The sequence below is a fragment of the Labrus mixtus genome, chromosome 6 (genome assembly GCF_963584025.1).
Source record: "Labrus mixtus chromosome 6, fLabMix1.1, whole genome shotgun sequence".
Classification (NCBI taxonomy): domain Eukaryota; kingdom Metazoa; phylum Chordata; class Actinopteri; order Labriformes; family Labridae; genus Labrus; species Labrus mixtus.
This window is the reverse complement of record NC_083617.1, coordinates 8,137,079-8,158,314: the sequence shown is the minus strand read 5'-3', so window position 1 is coordinate 8,158,314 and position 21,236 is coordinate 8,137,079. Positions and strand designations below refer to the sequence as shown.

Here is a 21,236-nt window from a genome sequence, read left to right as displayed (position 1 = left end):
CTGAGCGTTCATCGAATTCAAGTTATGACTAAGTGCTTTGTAATAACTGAAAGGCATATGCACACAAAATGTATTTTTTAAAACCTTTAATTGCATGTCTGAAAAGCAACATTTCACCTTGAAATCCAAGTTTGTGCAACATTAATCAGTGTTTTCCCCTCTGGCTGTCTGCAGAAGTAAGGCACTATATGCACAGTATATTCCAGTAACCTTCCTGCCAAATTCTCCTATACCCTTCTTTGATTTAATCTGTTGTCTTCATGTCTTGCATTTCTCGTTGACATGTTTTTCCTCCCCATGTCTGCATAAGCTCAGCCCTCAGCATGGTGTAATTAAGCCTCTAAAGTGGCGGATTGGTTCAGAGCACAGGCACTCCTGCCAGAATAATACAGCAAAAAGTACCCACCAGAAATGTGGAATAATCTCTCCCCATGACATCCCCTAAACCCAAACTATCAGTTTTGACATAATACAGGGGATTAATCTGGGTCTAAATCTATAAATCTGATAAAGCGGGATCGGGTAATCTCCCACTGGAAGGCCTGCTGGACTGAGATGATCCAACTGAGAAGTGCAAACCACTGGCTCTACAATCAGAAAGTGCTAAGAGATCACTTGACGCATCATGCAGTGGCACAACTTCAACCTAGGAGAAATTCATGGTCCACACGATATAAAAAAAACCCCATATATTTCACTTTTTATCCCGTTAATGTACAATTAATGTTTTTTAATATAATGTTGACTATGAATATTATAAAAGTGGTACAGTTGAAAAATGTATATCTCACATTTTATTGTAGCAAAATCTATTTCTAACCATCTCCATTCGATAGCTTCTTTGAACCTACTTTGACATGTTAACTTTTCTCTTTGACATGTTTCCTCCTTCTTAAACGAATGCTTCTGTCCATCATTTCCTCCGCATTATGAAAGAGATCTACCTGTCCCATGTTTCCTCCTCTGTGGTGAATTCTTTGGTGATTCACTCCCACAGGGGTTGCATGTTTTGTGTCCTTCACGCCTGAGCTCCTGCCTCGCTGTGAGGCACTCAAAGGTTAGTCTGCAGGTCTCACGGGGCCGGTGTGGGCGGTAGGGACCTTGGGAACCTTGACCACAAAAACCATCGGGTCTTTGGCCTTGTTGCCGAACGCTCGGCGAATAACATCCACTGCGTGCTGATGAGTCACTCCCTGCAGACTCTCGCCGTCCACAGACAGAAGTTCATACCCTGCCTACAGATTTACACACAGAAAATGGAAAAATATGATACATGCAAAACAATAACTTAACACAAAATAAGATTTTTACTCCTTATTAACCAAATATCTTTGAGTGTCTTCCACTTCTCTGTATCCTTTTTTTTCTGTAGCAATCGGTCTCTTTCCACAGCGACATTAAAGACACTTTCCATAAATCTGCAGTGATTGTGTTCCTTAGCGAGGACCTGATTTATGCCATAGAGAATTGTGCCTCTCCTGCTACTTTTATGTATTCACACTGAAGGCCGTCACTATTGCACACATAAAGTTTCCCCTTCAGCACAAGGTTGTTAGAAAAAGAACATACACCGAGACAAGCACACGTGCGCACACACACACACACACACGTGAAATCTCTGTTTCTTGCAGAATACGAACAGAGAGTGACAAAACTTTGAAGCCCCTAGGAAAGGAACTTCCTCTGATGTCATCAGCGTTCATTGAGGATGCACCTGCCTCATGTGTTCAACCTCAGTGAAGGTTAGAAACACATAGCAGACAATGCCAGTGGCCATTGTTGTATCTCCACCTATAACGTCTTTTCCCTTTCCCTTTTCCTCTCCAGTCATGAGACATTCATTTTCCCTTTTCAGCACGAGCCCTATTTATCTTACAGGTGTCAAATACATCTGGATGATATAGGAGGAGAAGGCCGCCCTGACTTTGTCCTGACAGCTTTTCAAACGGCTCAGCAGACAGTCTTGTGTTCACCACTAACCTCATAACCTGCCCTGAGATCAGGATCAAAGATTTAGAGCCATTTAACCAAACGGCAGATTAAAGGTGCTTTTTCATTTTGAAAAGTAATTTATTTGAATTAAACAGATCCAACCTAATCTGTCGCATCCTCTTTGCAGCCTTTTTTTTTTGGAGCACATTCATAAGTTTCTCTCTCTTCTAGCCAATGGATGTCACAATCTAAAAATAATCTAGCCTTTAAAAGTGACTACAGCTTGCATGGAAGGATCAATGAAATGTTTATCAGTTTTACCAGGCTCTTACAATTAAATTCAACATAAGAAGAGGAGTATTGGCGCCATGTACCGCTTATTTAAATCTCTACAGATGCAGTATGTAAGCCATACTTGCAAAAAAAACCTGTTGCACCAAAAACTGAATCTTTCATTTAAATCTTCAGTCAAACCCAGATTTAGAAATAAAGTATAAAATTATGAATAACATTGGCAAAAAAAGTAATTAGGATTCCTCCTCTAAAACCCTGATACAAATTCACCAAATGTATAGGAACTGATCCATCTGTGTTGAGAATCTGTTGTTATTTTTACAGTCTATGGTTGAGACATATGAGTTGGACGATAGACCAACGATACATCAATGAAGCTGCATTGCTAAATTGGCAAAATATTTGTCAAAATCAGGAACAGTTAAGCTGTATATTTTTGATTTTCTAGTGATAAGTAGCACAAAAGACTACAAATAAAAGTTATAGTATCATACGGCATGTATTTACTACTCCCTGTCACACAGGGGGTTAACAGGAGGCACATGACAACATTTCCTCTGATAAAAGCAGGTGGCTAAAAAACAGGAATACACATGGCCACACGTCTCCATACACACAAAACAACATTCTTCACTGATTATATGTTATCATGAGGGTCAAAGGAAACAGGATGCATGTTAACACTGAGCTGAGCAGATAGCAGGGAGCTGACAAGGCTTGTTTTGAGGTGTGATGTGGAAACAACAGATAGCAGAAGGGTGCTAGCAAGTTGCTAAATATCTGTAGCTTACACTATGACTCTGTTTTTAGCCATGCTAGCAGCACTCTGGTCCAAACACAAATATCTCTACAACTTTCAACATGATGCGATTTGGTTCAGACATTGTTACAAACAACATGAATCCCTCTGAATTAGGCTACCTCCATATCTTCAGCATATTATCTTTGGTATTAAAAGCAGTTAGCATACAGACGTTAGCTCAAAATACTGCTGTGCCTAGGAGCAGTTCCTCAAACACATGTTCATTTTTGAGGGCCCTTGACTTCGACTGAGTTCATCAAAACAAACTACAAGGGGTCAGAGCCAAAACCTTTACATGGAAAATTTGATCTCGCTTGCTTTTGTTTTATTTCCAAAGCTTAATACACTGATTTAACTGTGCTGTCATTCCATTTGATGTTAATGGAAATTTCTCTGCAAAACTTATAACAGTCCTATTAGATATTTTGGAGGATTTTTATATTTTGCGTCATTATTTCCTTACACCAGTATCATGTTTCGTTTCCTGAAAGCATTCCAGGAATTTTCTTCTACAGCCCAATTTAGAGTCTCCATCTGAAAACATTCATTTCAAGGGCCATTTATGGGAGACCAATATGACTTGATCCCAAAAGAAACATGACACCAGGAGGCACCCAAAATGAATGGATTGGGTCAGGCGCAGGGGCAGGGGCAGGGGCAGGGGCAGGGGCAGGGGGGACTTGGTATGCGATCTTGGTCCAAGCTGTCTCTTTTTGCCAAGTTCTTATTTCTATATACCACGAGCTTAAACATTATTTTCCATTTCTGGCACTTTTGTTGTTCTTATACCGGATTTCTGCTCCCTTTCTTGGTGTGTGTGTGTGTGTGTGTGTGTGTGTGTGTGTGTGTGTGTGTGTGTGTGTGTGTGTGTGTGTGTGTGTGTGTGTGTGTGTGTGTGTGTGTGTTGCTTGTTTGAACATAAAGGCAGACTTGTATACAGGAATTTGGAAATTTATATTTTTTCTATATCTGAAATCCTGGATGCTTTTTATGTTTGATGCTTCAATCGGACATTGGACACATGTAGCATTTGTCAAATGATAGCTAGGTGTAGGAAACACATAGTACATAAATAACCTATATTATCAGGCAAATATTTAATGTGTATTTAAGCTGGTGTTGTTTGACGTCTACATCTTTGAATCTTTCTAAGAATTAGCTCTTGGTTACCAGTAATGAGCGAGTGTGTGTATCAGGTGTGCTTAAGTGAACCAGGCCAAGATCACGGACGACTGTTAAGTTACTGTGCGGTCGATATATTACCAATACATTAACAGACCAGCACCTGTGTTCCTCATCTATAATGGAGGTGATGGGCTACTTGAGACAGCCATGGACTCATCTGCTCTCCACTCCTCATTACACATAATCAACCTCTTTGTCATAGACCGGCTTTCTTATCCCAACAACTCATAAACACAGGACAAAGAGTTGACGGGTAATTAAAATACACTCCAACCAGGACACCCGTCTAAAGTGCTTAAGAGTCAGGGGTGTGTGAAGAAAGAAAAGTGCATTTTCAAACTGTGAAGGAGTACGATTGCATTTCACTTGATTACCAAATTTTCTCACAAGTCATTTTTTTGAACTTTTCACAATCACTATCACCTTTTTTTTTTGTCATATTGGGCCTACTGCAGTGATTCTTTTTGTTTCTTCTCACCTTCAGAGCCTCATTTGTAGACGCTGCTCCTCCTGGGAAGATTTTTTGAATCTTTATCATGGGCTGGACTCTAGACTCCATTCCTCCAGAGATACTAATACCTGAAAGACAATCATCAGAAGGAGTGCTTTACAGTAACAGATGCCTATATTATCACTAGTTTTTTTTTACTGTGCATACACTCTCTGTGTTCTTGGACAGATATCATTAAAAGCATTTAACTCTTCCAAATCCCTGTCAGTTTAAAAATTAGTGATACCATGCCCTCTACTGGTGATGTAATGCACATGGGATATTCAAAAACATTCAAAGGGTCTGCTTTCTTATTTTTATTTGTCAGTTTTATTCATGCTGAGGGAAGAAGACTCATAACAGATTTAGTATCTTGCATAGAGATCTCCCTAAAATCTGTTTAAAGTGATAGCAAAGCAGAAAGTACATGTTTTTTCTGTTAGTACTTACCCAGAGATGGCTTGGCCTTGGAGATAGTCAAAGAGTGGATGTCATACTCCTCAGGCGTCAGACTGTGACCGTTGTGTGAATGTCCATTAACCAGCTGACTGCTCCCTTTGCCCCTTGACGGACTCCTCTGTCTCTGCGGCTCAAACACATCGGCGAGCGGGGTTCTCCCTCTCTGCTGTGAAGGAACGTGTACGCTGACCTCTGTGTAGCCCTCCTGCCTGCTCCGTCTCTTGTCTATGCTGTCAGGACTCGCCTCCCTCCTCACTCTCCCGCGGTCGTTTCTCACAGGTGACCTCCCTCGTTCAGGAATCGCATCTCCTCGATCAAACACTGACAGCAGTGAGACCTCGTCGTACAGCGACTCCCCGTTCTCCCTTCTGTTTGGGGAGCGATGGGGTTGGCGCCCATGTTGGGTGCTGTGTGGGGATTCTGTGAGGAGGGAGCTGTAGATGGGTGAGGGGCTCCGGGAGCGGAAGCGCACATTTGAGGAGGTGTAGTTGTCCACAGGTACGTCCAGCAGAGGGGCGAAGGCGCGGGAGGGAGGGAGATGGCCAGACTGTTGGCTGGACAAACGCAATCTCTCCAACTCTTCAATCAGCTGACCCTCTCGCGAAGTGTCCTGGACTGGCTGCAGGTGGAAGCCGCCCCTGAAATCTGGACAAACCAGAAAACAACAAGCTCAGCTTTAAAACAGCAGACCTTCTTCTTTAGGATGTCTACCAGTAGTAGAACTCCTGCATGTAAACACAGAGAGTATATTACTTATTAGACATAAGAAACCATGTCATTCATGTCCCTGTAAACATGATTCAGCAATTTCAGACCATTTGTGTCTTGTTTTATAACCAGTGCAGGACCTTTGATCTATAATGACAACGCTGGATAAGATGTTTACATGGCACAGTATTTTGTAGTAATAGTAGTTTTACTGTAAGATAGGGACAAACTGTTGGAGCAAACAGATAATTATACTCCCCTGACTTCTTAAAGCCCCTTGAGATAGAACTGTTAGCAAACATATATTGTTTATTTACAAAGCAAAAAAAAAAATCCTGCTTGTTGTTTTGAGGCTAAACTAAAATTAGATTCAGCAGAAGTTACCCAGTTTTCTCATATAATCATTGTTTCTTATGATACCATTTTATCCAAACAGGACCAACTATACGCAGACATCTTTCTCTAAAACAGGACACAAAAGAAAAGTTCCAGTTCCTGTTTCCAAAACTCCCGACACCCAAAGACTGTTTACAGAGGTACCGTCTATCTGTTCTATGACACACAGATGGGAGGCAGTGGATCATTGGTAGAGTTCAAAACTTTAGCAGAGCCTAATGCAGAAACTCTGGCTCCAAATGACATCACCAGCGCATTATGTCAGCACCTGTCGCGTCAACCATCTTCATATACAGTTAATGCTATGACCTCGTGACCTCTAGCCTGTGACTTTAGAACGTGAGATGTCTGCAGTCAGGTGAGGCTGTATCGATCGTGTGTGAATGAAGCAGAGGCTAAAAGCTTCTCTGTATTGTTGAAGTGTCACAGCAGCCAGAGAGGCACGTCTCGGTCCTTCAGCTGGCCACAGAGATGTAACATAAACCTCTGCTTCAGCGCGGGCACAGGAAACCTGAGATATACTGTGCACTGCGAGGTCTGTGTGTTTTTATATGAGGTCGAGAGGTGGGAACGAGATGGGATATGGTGTGCGGATGCAGGTAGAAGATACGAGATGGGGCAAGAAAAAAGTGAAGTGAGGGAGGAAAAAGTGAGAGCGAGAGGAGAAGGAAACAAAAGGTGAGAGGTCTAAGCCCTTTGTGTATCTTATTTTCCACGGGGATTAGAGAAAGGGCAGAAACCAGACATAGACAGAGTCAGGAGAGAGAGAGGTGAGGTTTAGAAAGGGAAAGTGTAAAAGGTAGAGGAGGGAGCAGATGTACCTGGGATTGGGGTGATGAGGTGACGTCGAGGGGTTCCACCACGAGGGGAGCGCAGAGCTGGAGAACGCACTACAGAGAAATACACAGCTAAAGCTATATCACTGGTTTTCCTTTCACTTATTTACTGGCTTTTTCTAACAACTACATTTCTTACAATCTTTTTCTGAGAAATTGTGTTTTTATTTTTAACTTGATTGATGAAAAGATCAGAAAGTTAAGTACATTCCTGTGCTTACCAGAGCGACTCTTCAGAACATTGTACGCCTCCAGCTCAAAGGGCATGACCATGCTGTCAAAACGACTCAACTCAGCAGTGGGTATCAGCATCCTGCAGAGGATATAATCAGTTAGATACACACACACACATTTTATAATATACTTAAAAAGGTAGTGTGTATTCCCTATATACTATGCATCTCACCTTATTTCTCTGAGAAGCAGCAGTTTCTCTGGCCGGTCCAAAATTGCCAAGAGGGGGCGTACTAAATCTTCAATCACATTCTCCGATAAAAACTGAGAGAAACAGAAGATTGGGGCATGAATTAAACCAAAACTGTAAGAAAAATAAGTAAGTCAAGTTGTTTAAACAGAAAGGTCTTCATCAGGTTGCTTCTGGAAATTTCAGGGAGCACTTCTAAACTTTTACACAAAGGACTACTCAGCCTGTGAAAATAGATTAAAAAAAAAAAAAATGCTTCCTGCTTTGAAGAAGTGTTTTTGTAGAGGTGGTAGAAGAGCTGAAGAGGGAAAAGAACTGTGGGGAAGAGAGAGCGGGGATGATATACACAGATGGTCTCAGGTCGGGAGTCGAACCAACAACCAGTGCATCAATGACTTAGCCTCTGTATATATAACCAACTGAGTTAAACCAACGCCCCTGAAGGGAGTTTTAAAGAAATAAATAATAAATAAATAAACTTAATCATGTAGAAGATCTATCTCTGCACGTTCATGGGGACTTTTGACGGAACATCTGTGTAACAAACTGAACTTTGAGGGTTTACAAAACATTAGAAGAGACTTTCTAATGATAGAATCTAGATGCTGTTTGATATTAGAATCATCTCTTTTTCACAGTTGATCTTTATTTGAGACAAAAAGCCAAAGATTTGTTTTTACTAATCTCTTTTAGAATTGTCTCTTGTGAGTCCTCCAACATCACAGAGGTGACATATTAATTTGCTGTAGGAGTCCCCTAACTGTTATAAAACAGTCGCTCCAAGTCATTGCATTTCCTCCAAATATCAGGAACTAAAACCCCAATGTGCTTATTCATGGCAGGTTGACACCAGACAAGGCAGCATGTTTTCATTACTGGTAACTGTGTTGATTAACATGAAAAATTCATAGAGATTTTGTTTGTTTGTTTAATTACCGTATTGATAGCATTCATTCTGTTATTCAAGGACTCAATATCTTCTTCAGTGATGGCAAAAAGCCGGCCAATGAGCTGATCCCCTGAAATTGGCGAGGAGTGTGAGATAGACGGAGAGAGCCAAGGGGATCATAGGATGTTTGATATTTGATCCAAATCAGAAATGACAGGCCAAATCTGTCTTTTGTCAGAGCTGCTGCCAGACACATCTATCACTAAAGGACACTCAGAGACACAGTAAGCCTGTAAGAAGTCCAGCTGATTCTCATTCAGTCGGAGGAGCAAAACACAGACAGGACAGTTCCACTGAGGTGTCAGAGATGGTATTTTGAGATCAGGAACTCACCCGCTGACAGTGTCTCATCACGGCAGTCACCTCATCCTGGATCAACAGCTTCTTTGCCATGTCCTCCACGTGCTGCAGGGTCTCCAGCCGAGGCAGCAGGCTGCTGTCTTTAAGCCCAGCTCGGGATTCTCTCGGGGAGGTCAAGAGCTGGAAGGGGCGACCCCCCCGCTCCTTATCTAAGATATTTAAGTAAAAGATTTAATATAAAAACGTGCAAAGGAGAAAAACTGTAAAAAAAATGAAGAAACAAACGAAGAAAAATCTTCAAAACTACATTCAGAGCTGTGTGGTGCAAAAACATGTGCATGGACATAAATAGCTGTCCTCGCCCTCACCTTTGTCTGCGTGGTGAGACGGTGACTTGGAGCGACTCTTCTCTTTACGGTCTTTCTTAAAGAACAGGTTGACAAAGGTTTTCGATCGCTGCAGGCTGGATTTACCCTCTGCAGAGCGCTTTTCCTTCTGTTGCCTCTTCTTCTTCTGCCTGTCCTCTAAAGGTTAAAGGGCGAAAAGACAAAGTGTTAATGAATGCTTTGTCCTTCTAAATTTGCAACTCAGTCAAGATAGGGTTCATTTTCACCGACAAAATGTATCTAATCTTCTAATGTTCTGAAATTCTCCCAGGCCAACTTAAAACAGCAAAGAGAACCCAGTTAATTAACCCAACAAATAAATCTAAATCTGACTAATAAGGAGCAGATTCTTGCATATCTGTAAATGTCTTAAGGCTCTGATATCAACAATTCATGATTTCATTTACTGCACAAAAAGGCTGCGCCGTTAGCTATATTCTGTCTTTTTTTTAAACTCTTTATGGGTCAATTTGCAGACTAAAACACTCATGCATGGAAATTTAATTTGCTTGACAATCCAGACTATGAGCTCAGAATCAGCCTGCCAGAAAAATATCAGGCAAACAAAATCAATTTCATCCTTCAAACACTTAAAAACAGGATTTTATGTGTATCAATATATCATGATTTATACTTTTTATTTTTGTTAATTTTTTGCTGTACCAATAGGGTGATTATAAATGCTGCAGCTTTATCGTGTTCGTACAAAAACCCCTTTCATTTCTGGTGCCATAGGAAGAATAGGACAATCTGCATCTCTGTGTACGGGCCTGAAAACATAATTCATTAGCTTTGCCCTGCTGCCTGTTTAACTGTTAGCCAATAGCAGAGGGTGATTCACACTCTCCGCTATGACTACAGACTGTTCATTTCTCTTCCAGTCAGCTCCTCTGTTCACTGTTGTAAATCTGCCACTGTGAAAAGTAACACAGTAATACTGATGAATAGCAGTTACATCAACCCCCCCACCCCACCCGCACAAACCAATCCCATCTTGTGCTCCAGCTTACATAACAAATGTCCAATCAGCTCTGGGCTCTGCCCCAAGTCCCCGTCAGGTCCTGAAGGTATGAATGAGCGGGATAAATTGAAAAGGAAAGTGTAATAACTCAACAGCCCCACCAAGGTCTGGGTGGATATTCCTCTGTATGCTCGTTCTTATTCATTTCTCACAGAGGCACAACAAGTGAGAGTAAAGGGCAGAGATTAATCATGAGTCTGAGTTAACTTTGTGCTCTTGAACAAATCCCGTCTGGAGCTTAAATCAGCCATGTGGACTCTGGAGGTTCCTGTACACATCCTGACCCAGAGTGATGGAGGAATGGGAGGGGGGGGGGGTCCTCTGGAGGGTGTGAGAGGGTGTCTTATCACATGGTGAGTTCAGGTGCTGCTACAAAAATTTGCTAAAGATATGAATGTGACTGCCATTCTCACTGTGTTTGTTTCTTTACTTAAATAGACGATAATTCTGCTATACTCAACAACAACAATACAGAATAAAACTGATCTGTTCTGGATTTTTGAGAGCAATATTTGTGTGTGGAAAATGATACATTGACAATGAGAAAGACACTCATAGCCGCTGTAAACTTGCTGCTCCTCTAAAATGTCCTCTAACTCTTTTGTCACTTTATTTATCGCGTGTTGTCTTGTGTTGCTGATTGTGTTTTTAAGAGGGCAATAATTAGCTCACTGTAAACTAAATGTACCTACGACTACCTTACACAACCTAACACATTACCAAATCTGACCCGGGGTCCCCCCACAGCTCTCACCTGACGCAGTGATGTGGCTCTGGGATCGTCTGATTGGCTTCCGTGGTTTGCTCAGGGCCATCAGGGCTGCCGTTTTAGGTGAATCTTTCTCTACTTCCTGTTCCCCTGACGACAGCGTCCTCCTCCGTCCCCGCCCTCCTTCCCCGGCCCCACCCATCTCCCTTGGCCCCTCCCCTTTCCCACGTATGACTGTGTCCTTCAGTAGCACAGTGGCACCTACAGTCCGGCTCGTTTCTGAGGCAACCAGCCTGTCATGGTACGACCCATTAGATGGGGGTAGGTCCGGGTAGTTTAGAGGTTGGGGGTCAGTCTGTATGGCTGTGTCAGTAGTCCTCTCTGCACGGCTTGCACATCGGGAGCGGTCCTCTGTGGAGATGGCGACATCTACCATCTCAGAGCCGAAGATGGGAGGGAAAAGAACCTGGGAGAGACCACTGAGGGAGCTGAGGGGGGTGCTGGAGGACAAGGAGGAGGCCGAGGAGTTGGAGTCTGAACCCTGGGAGGATGGTGCAGGGCCTCCATTAGCAACTAAAGAAAACACACCATGATTAGAATCAAATATCTTAAACCTTATAGAACTGCTATATTTGAGAAAGAAATGTCACATTACATGCAAAAGTAACTAGGTTACAAAGTGATTAAGGTTTTAGACAAGCTCCATTTCCTAATTTTACAGTCGTCTTCTTTTGGATTAAAACCTCTCCGCCCTCATGTTTGCTTAATCCTCTCAACTTTTAAAGACAGAACAGGAAGCAGAAGTTCGTCTTCTTTTCTTTCTTTTTTTTTTCTCAAGGGAAGCTCCAAAGTGAATCTGTTTCTTGACCCAGATGTCAGGTCATGCACTGTTCCAGACAATTTAGCTGTCTTTGAGTACGCTGAATTAATCCCTGGCTGTGTTGAGAAGTATTCAAAAATAATAATAATAAAAAAATAAAGATCTCAGTCCTGTGAAGAAATGAAATCACAGGGTTTATGTATAAGCAGGCTACATGGGGTCCATGTTCTAATCAAACAAGATTTTTATGTTGAAACCAGCATTTCACTTTGCCTTTGAGAATGAAAAACTCCAAATATATATTTTTTTAAATCTACAATACTTAGAATTAAATTTAGTTTATATAGTACAGATAATGATCCTCTCTCCTAAACTCACCTTAAACTCTACACATAGTTATTAAGCCAGCAGATAAGGGAGGCAAATAGTCATACAGGAAAGGGACAATTACAGTTAAACTTAAATAACAGCACATATTATAAAACCACTGACACATTCATTACAATAAGAGACACAAACACTAATTAGGATGATTACAGATATACATTAAAGACAAAAATTCATCAATGCAAAACAGAAAAATTATTTGGATGGTCCAGATGAACCCAGGCCTCTTCTATCTGCTCCCCAAGATCCATAAGTCTCCTGAAACCTGGACGGTCGTCTCTGTTGTTCCAGTCGGCCGGTCAGCGACTGTATCATACGCCTTCACCTAATCTAACCTTAATTTATAAAATCTTATCAAGTAATGAGTCAACATACGTTTGTCAAGCCAGCCGTATTCTGCCACCATCTCCTTGAACGCAGGGTATCTCCCAGCTTCCTGTTTGAGTAGAAATAAATAAATGAGTCTTCTAAAATCACAAACTATATACATAATCAAACAAGAAAAAATATCACAATGCTAACAAAATGACTTGTTGTTTTCTTCAGTACCAGCTAAAAAAACTCAAGCAGCAATACATTGTTGTTTGTTTTTTGCTGTTTTGGGGGCTTTTTTTTGGCTTCCTGTTGGACCCAGACATCGCATTTTTCCACAATCACAATCATAAGCTATCGCTGTTGTGAGATGTTTTCTTACCTTTTGAATGCATGAACAAGCTGCACATGAGCTCTTTGTACATATGCAGTTTAGGCTAAATCTGTACAAGTTATTCAATGTATGGTAATTTAACTGTCATTTCTGTTTGTATTATTTTTTGCAGCAAATATCCACAATGTCATCTAAAATAAAAAAAAATGGTGCAGATACATGTGTTATGTAACAATGCAAGCAGAGAGAATCACTATCAAAGGTGTGGACAACACCGTCAGCGCAAGGCGATCTTTTCGAAAGAGTGTGCCACTTAGGATTAAGAATTAAACCTGATAGTCTCTTGGGTCTACTTTACAGGGTATTCTCACCTACAGTATATATAGATTAAATACACACACACAAGGCTACAATAGAAAGATTTCCACACAAACCTTGTATACAAATGTGCGACAGAACCTCATAACAAACCATAAGTTGACTCTTGCTTTATTATATGTGACTGACATACATATGAGTCTAATACAGAACAGACGGAGGACATAATTTTAGGCTGTCTGTTGATTATAACCTGATCCCTGACTGCCTTTGAATAATGAACATAGTCCCTGGCTGTTTTTCACACGTGGAACCTGAGATCAGAGGAGTAAAATGAGCATGCAACGATGTCAGCGAGCTTGGAGAGCACACATACATAGACACTGCACAACAAGCATGTGCCCCGTGCATACACACAAACACGCACACAAATGCCCTTTATCTAAAAACGACACAGGTTAAGTGGCACACACGCACGCACACACAGACACACAAGAAATGAAAAGGGCTGCGAGCCAGCTGTCCGCTCTGCTGTGCTCCTCTCCTGAGTGGAGCGGGTGTTGTTTAACACGCTGTTGCATTTATTATTGTGTCACGGCACGTTAAAGCACCCAATCAATTGTTACGTTTAAACCTGAGCAAATGATTCACACCGCCATACAGCACTGCACAGGGGACGTGTGAAGGACCAGAGGGGACACTTTACTGGAATTAGACGTAAACCTGCATTCACTGATTATATTGACACTAGAGAGCAACAAGCTTTAAAACAACACAGACGTATTACAACCCAAATGAAATGCATAATGTATTATCATATCCAACAGACAAGTCCCAACATCTCCTTAGAGCGGGGGTTCCCAAACTTTTCAGGTCATGACCCCCAAAATAAGGGTGACAGAAACTGGGGACCCCCCCCCCCCCCACTGTCTTTAATGTGGTTCGTTAGGTATATAACGTAGCGACACACTAATAAACCTATCCAAAAACTAGGAACACAAAATAATAAAACAGCCTAAAAACAATAAAAATGTACACATTCATTTCACTTAATGATACTATGTCTTATATGACATTAGACTACTTTTTGTATATTTACAAAAATGGGTAAAAATATATACTTATGCACTTTTAAATGATTTTTTATTTTTTATGGAAGGCATCTCGCGACCCCCCTCTTGGTGGCTGGTGACCCCCCTGGGGGTCCCGACCCCCACTTTGGGAACCACTGCCTTAGAGTATCATCATGCTCTTTAGCTGCTACATGTTCTGCTAAAAGACGACTGTCTTCATCTGCCCTTTGGTGCTGAATAGGTCGTGTACATTGTTAGCTGACAACAATGATACTTAAAGCAGTGAAGGTGAACTTTCCAGTTACCAAAACAATAAGCATAAAGCACACCTTAAAGCTGATGGGAGGGAAAGACTTAGGTAATAACTTCCTGTTTTTTTACACAAGAATCCTGACGTAGTTCCACAATAATCTTTTTGATCCATCATGAATGTAAAAAAAAAAAAGCATCATTGCAGCTTTATATATGACTTCAAGTGTTTGGGTCTCACCCTGATGGTCAACATGATGTGTGTGTGGCTCTTCAGCACCTCCACTGCATTGCTATGAGTGATGTCATCAAAGCTGACTCCATTGGCTGCGAGGATTTGATCGCCCATCTTGATGCCATGCAGCTCTGCAAGCCCACCGGGGTCCAACCTGACGAGAGACGGTGTAACAATGGAGTTACATTCACATATATGTAACTGAGCAGTTCAAACTTAAGTACACTTCCTGAATGACTGGCCACTTATATCACCCTTTTATTTCATGTTCTACTTTTCTTTTAATTAAGATGCATTCACATTTTTTTTTCTGTAACTGTATGTTGTGTTTATGTTTGTTTCTTTAATCAAAGCAGGTTTTTTAAAGGTTTGTTTTTGGGGCTTTTTATGCCTTCATTTAGAGATAGGACAGTGGATAGAGTCAGAAATCAGAGAGAGAGAGCGGGGTATGACATGTACAAAAGGAGCTACAGGTCAGACTAAAACCCGGGCCACCCGCTTGGAGGACTATAGCCCCTGTACAAAGGGCGAGCGCGCTAACAAATAGGCTACTGGCTACCCCCCGATCAAAGCAGTTTTTAACAACTCTTTCTGTAGCTGAAATTAAGTTGAGTCAAGAGACCTTCCCTTTGAAGCCTGCGGTTGCCTTGATCTTAAAACATAAAAAAGAAAGACAAGAAAACAGCTAAAGATAAAACAATGTGATATTTCATTCCTGTGGGAAGAGTCTGCTCTCATTTGCTTCCCTTCCTCTTTTATGCTCAAGGACACTTCAGCAGGCTACATTCAACCTTTATTCTGCATCATGCACATGCTGCAACATCTTGATTTTTTTTTTCTTTTTAAATCTGATGCTGATGGCCGATCCAGGTGTAAAACAAACAATGACCGAGAGTAATTAAAAGCACACTTGGTTCATACTTGGAAACATAAATTCCCAGTCCGAACTCTTTGCCTCCTCTGATGTTGAAGCCCAGGCAGTAATCGTCTGATGTGGTGAAGAGATGTACGATCCTGCGGAGAGCGCTGTCTGAACTGGCTTCTGACGGCGTGCGACCGCTCTCCTCGACCACCATCCGCCGGTGAATCAGATCCACCCTACACACACACACACACACACACATGCACACACATCTTTAAGTAAGTACAGATATGCACAAATACAAACATTCCCACACACTCCTTTTCCCCTCCCTTCGTTGAGCTCAAGTCTGTCAGTATCGGTTAATCAAATAGCCATAAAGGTCACTGTGGTAATCCATCCACTGCTGCCACATGAAACCAAGATACAGAATATCCCAAAAGAAAGATAACCAGCGTGAGCTACAGTCTAGTGACAAGACTTTACAAAAGTCATACAAAGGTCATGTTCATAACAAAGTCGCCTAAACAGCCTTTTGTACAGTTACAGTTTGGTGCAGCGATCAGGTTACCCAGGATGTAAAAAGACTTAGGACAATATTTTGGCAGCCACATTTGCACTGACACAATATGAACTACCAGTGAGTTGTTAAGCCTCACCATGTGGTCTTCTCCTTGGAGTAGCGGATGCCGGGGATCTTTCCCACCCGTCTCACCACCATCCTCAGCCTGTTGTTTCCTGTCAGGACCTTCACAGCGCTGCTCATGGTGATGCTCTCCAGGCTGACCCCGTTCACCTCCACCAGCTTATCGCCCACTGTCAGCCCAGCCTGCGCTGCACACACAGGTGGGACTCAGCATGGTACACAAACGTAAATGTCGCACAGACACAGGACAACACATACCAAGATGTAAGCACAAGTATACGCCTCCCATAATCCTGAGGAACACAGAGCGAGAGAGGGACAAACGCTCTCCTAACCTGCAGAGCTGTCGTCCTCCACCTTGCTGACAAATATGCCAAGTCCATGTTCAGAACCCCCTCGGACACTGAAACCCAGACGCCCATCTGGACTCTTATCTATAGTCACTGTGTGAAGGTCTTCACAGTCATCCCCTCCTGCAAACACAAACAACAACAAAATACTATGACATGAACCCGATTTAAACCGTCCTATTGTTGCAGTCAGAGGAGAACACGTTTTAAAACATTTTGCTGGCACTCTCAGTTTGTAATATAACTTTTTACTATATATGAATCTTTTTATTTGAAATAACTGAAGAGCTCTTGAACCACGACACTTAAAAAAAATTCAAGTATAGCTGTGAATTTTCTAATAAAGCTTCAATAAATAGTTGAAAAAGATCTTTAACCAAGTCCAGTTGCCTTTCGATCAAGTTTTGAATTTATCATGGAGAAATCTTCCAATTATTTTAGGATTCACTGATCTTTTTTTTGCCTCTTAATGTTAGAAAATAGTGTTAAAATGGTCCCAAGTTAAAAGTTATATCCTCAAATAGCTTGTTTGGCCAGATCCACCGTACAAAGCTCAAAGATGTTCAGCTTACTATCATAAACAAATACAGGAACAGATTACAGCTAGATTGTAGGAACCAAAACTGTGGTTATTTACTACTTTCCTTAACAATTCGTTCAGCTCTAGTATCTTCAGCCAATTGTGTTTTGAATTTTTAATTTCTCTAAACTTAAATCCAAACTCAGACTTTTGACTCACCATCTACGGGTGCATTGATGAGGATGACCCTGCCCATCGGAGAGGACGACCTGTGTCTGTGTCGGTTCTGCTTCTTCAGCATGTAGCGCGGGGTGCTGTGGGAACCCCCTGCCTGGCCTCCGCTGTGGAAGTGGGGGTGCCCCCCTCCATTTGTCATCTCCCTCCAGCCAGAGGGGTGAGAGGAGTGAGCCATGCTATGTGTCTGGAAATTCTTCCCTTAGTCATCCAGACAGGAGGATGTTTGGGATTTGGGGAAGTGGAACTCTTTGCTCCTGCTGGTCCAAAGTGGATGTTAAAATGCTGGAGCTGGTCCCCACTGGTTGGTCCCCACCAAAGCTGTTGATTTACATCCCTTAAAGGCAGCTTCAGATCATATATAAGCTTCACAAAAGAATCCAAGTTCCAAATGACAAAATGTGACAAAGAAAACAATGAACAGGCAAAATCCTCATTTACATAAAGAGGTCAAAAAAATCGTTATTGAATGCGCAATGCCTGGTTTTCTTTGTAGTCCAACAAAGAAGGAAATAACCCACTTGGTTTCTTTTCAGCTTTTGAATCCATTCCCAAATGAACTCATGGTCCCTGTCCCCCCTGTTACAGCTCAGATACTCCGGACCAGTGTGCCGAGAAGTCAGCGGTGCATGGTGATTCCCCTCGGGTCATGTTTAATTAAATGGATGCCTGCTTTGAAAATAATATGCTGTGAGTAATGAAGGCTCAGAAGCTCAATACAGGATAATAAAAGGCACTCATTTGAATACGACTTCTCTATAAAAGTTAATAGAAAATAAGTAACGGTGTCCTTTTCTCCTTGTAGGCCTACTTGTTTATTTCCAGCACCGTGGACAGCGACTCAAATATAGTAAACACAAACAAGAATTGGCCTAGTTTTGACAGTTCAGTCATATTAATGTAAAACTAATGAGCAAAACCTCGGGCTTGTTGTTGACGTCGTTTAAGGTGCTGATTATAAAAGCAGCTCCTTCTGTCCCCGTCTAAACTTGATCATGCTGATAACTTCAACTGTTAAACGATACTTCGCTAAACTGAAACAACTTTAACATCTCTTGACAAAGGCCTACACACTAAAGTGAACAAAGTGAGACAGCGTTACCTGTTGTGTCCATGTCGCGAGCCCGGACAGACTGTCACCTGTCCGCCTCGCTGACGCATTGTTACTGGACAGCCCGGGGTATTAGTCACACCTCGTTTGTTCTCCAGGTGACCACTATTAGGAGGTGTAAGCCTTTGACATAATCCTCTGCCTTTGTATGGTCATTAGCGGTAGACTAGTCATGATTAAGCACATTTACACGACAGTAAGCCGGATTCAGGTCTATGTCACTTCGTCCCCAAGTGACTTGTGGTATTATTGTGTTAATTGAGCCCATAATATTTCAAGTAAAACTGAAAGGTGTGTGAGGAAAGAATGAGTTGTGCTGTGGATGTTTTTGGCTGCCTTCAAGATGCCTGTCAGAAAGATAAACAACGCCCCCTTGTGGCAAGCTGTGAAAAATCTGCATAATATCTGACTGAATCCTCAAGGAACTAATATTATAATTATCATAGTCATATTAACAGCATTCAATGTGTTGTAGTTCTACGTGGAAAAGAAAGCCTGACCTTGAATATTTTTTTTTGTATTATTTATATTTCCACTAGGCCTATATATATTTGTGTAATTAGTAAGAACCCTAAATGAATGTTGAAGATAGCTTTCTAGCTTTTATCCAACAATGTTTCCCACATGTGTGGGTGGATAGGTGATCACTTTGCACTGTAAAAAAAAAAAACCTAGTTGTGATAACTTAAAAAAGTTAACAAAACTTTAGATAGCAATTCAGTTCCTGAGAAATTATCTAGTTAAGGCAACATTGTCTTTCCATTTCTTTTGACTTGAAATCAAAAATTAGAAATACTTTATCAAAAGTTGAATCCACCTAAAATATTGAGTTAAATTGAATATATATATATATATATATATACATATTTTTCTGTTTGACTCAACTTAAATCAGTTTAGTTTATACATTTTTTGTGATTCTCTTTGCTTTTGTGGAAACTTTCAACTTCCTTTCAAATAACAATTAAAAGAAGTTATCATCTGTACAGGTTATTATTCGTTTTATCATAGAAACCAACCAACTTTAGTTCTTCAAACTTTAATAGCAGATCAGCAAATAGAACATCTAAACATTTACAAATGTTTTTACCTCAAATACTGTGCTGACTTGGTAAAAACATTTCCACCCAAGAATGTGCAAAAAACAGTTCTCTTTCTTTTGCTGCATTTACCATTTATTGGTCACTTTTCTCAGCATTTTCAGATTCAATAAACCTATCAAATCAATAACTTACACATTTCATGAGGTGATCTTATTATGGTAAAACAAAAACTTCAGAAAAGATCTGAGACAATGTCCAAATATTTCGTGGCAGCTTTCAGAAAACTCCCGACCTCAGTGTGCCTACACAGCTTTTCAAAGAAGTATTTTTCTCAGTCCATGGACCTTTACAGGGGGCAGTGGTCACCACCGATATAGCCTACATTAGGTTCTTCTGTATGACTTTAATTGTATACTGCACTTCCTTTTAGTAGTCAATGTAATTGCAGCAGACCCATGAGCATAGCTACCATATGCAAATAGTCCTTTATGCCATGCTGAATGATCTGATCCTCATCTTCTATTACCAGGAGGATGCCGACGTTTGTATCCTTTGTTATGCAGTCCTCAGTGTCTGTAGATTTACAATTCATATTATATATTATTCTTTTCACACTACACAAACATTCCACAACATAACAATGTCATATAAGACAGTATCATTAAGTGAAATGAATGTGTACATTTTTATTGTTTTTAGGCTGTTGTATTATTTTGTGTTCCTAGTTTTTGGATAGGTTTATTAGTGTGTGCGTGGCTGTCGCTACGTTATATACCTAACTAACCACCTTAAAGAACAGTGGGGGGGGTCCCCAGTTTCTGTCACCCTTATTTTGGGGGTCACGACCTGAAAAGTTTGGGAACCCCTGCTCTAGTGTGCCCTTCCAGGCTATGTCTGTCCTTGGGCTGTCCTACATGTTATGGCTTTGAATATTCAACACTAGAAAACTCCTGCAAAAGTGGAATCTCACCTTTGGAGTCAAGAGAGAAGAGAGAAGGGTTTCTACTAGGCATGCAACAATTCTCAATAAAATATTGAACCGTTCGGTACGGCATCCACGGTTCAACACTGACTTGTGAATTGCGGTTTTAACGGTTTGGCGTTTAACTATTTCCGCGCGTTGTATTTCTCTCTAAATTGGCTCTGCCTGTGTGACAGTCTATAGATCATACAGGCTGCAGTCATTGCTCAAGTAGCGTTACACTATAGACCAGTTTCTGATAGTGTGGAGCGAGCGTGCGTGCCTGGAAAACATGTAGAGCGCAGTGTTTCCCACTCGTCCAGGTATATTAACGGCCGCAAAGCCCCTTTTTCCGAAAGCCCCTCTCCCTCATTATGTCAAAAACATGCATTAAAAGATAACTGTGGGTCCGCGAACGTGAGAGGGAGAGAGAGAGCTATACGGGTGAGCAAGAGTCGGGGAACGTGCCATTACGCATATAAGTGGATGGACAAGAAACAAAAAGTGAAATTGATCATCTGCTCTACAGTTTACATGTTAACCAGTGAAGTATGTGAACTACATGGCAGGCTGCTGTCTGTTAACTAACTGATGTCTTTCAACATCAACTGAGTGCTCCTCTGTCTGTGCGTCTGCGCATCACCCTCACTGCTCTTTTTAAAAACTCTAAACTGATCATAAACCACGTCTGAACCTTCAGTGTGAGGTTTGATGTCTTTTGAAATGTTCTTAAATCGTTTGAGCTGCTGTTAATACTCAAAATATTTACAATACTGAACATTACAAGAATAAGAGAGGAGCGGTAATCGTAACTAAAAAGAGAAATATGACAGTAGGCTATGCCACCAATGCACTTTTTTGTTGACATTCATTGAGCTAATTGTAGTTTAC

General features: G+C 41.2%; 1 protein-coding gene across 1 annotated transcript; it reads right to left on the bottom strand.

Moving 5' to 3' along the window:
• Window positions 1-142: 142 nt before the first annotated feature.
• On the bottom strand, window positions 143-17,889 carry pdzd7a (PDZ domain containing 7a). The gene is made up of 15 exons (XM_061039818.1): window positions 17,217-17,889; window positions 16,463-16,600; window positions 16,141-16,315; window positions 15,541-15,717; window positions 14,626-14,773; window positions 12,474-12,534; window positions 10,937-11,464; window positions 9,144-9,299; window positions 8,809-8,984; window positions 7,509-7,600; window positions 7,324-7,415; window positions 7,088-7,156; window positions 5,154-5,807; window positions 4,692-4,792; window positions 143-1,235 (listed from the first exon to the last, which is right to left on the bottom strand). The coding sequence occupies exons 1-15, from the start codon at window positions 17,407-17,409 to the stop codon at window positions 1,059-1,061; spliced, it is 2,937 nt and encodes a 978-aa protein (XP_060895801.1). The 5' UTR covers window positions 17,410-17,889; the 3' UTR covers window positions 143-1,058.
• Window positions 17,890-21,236: the final 3,347 nt, after the last annotated feature.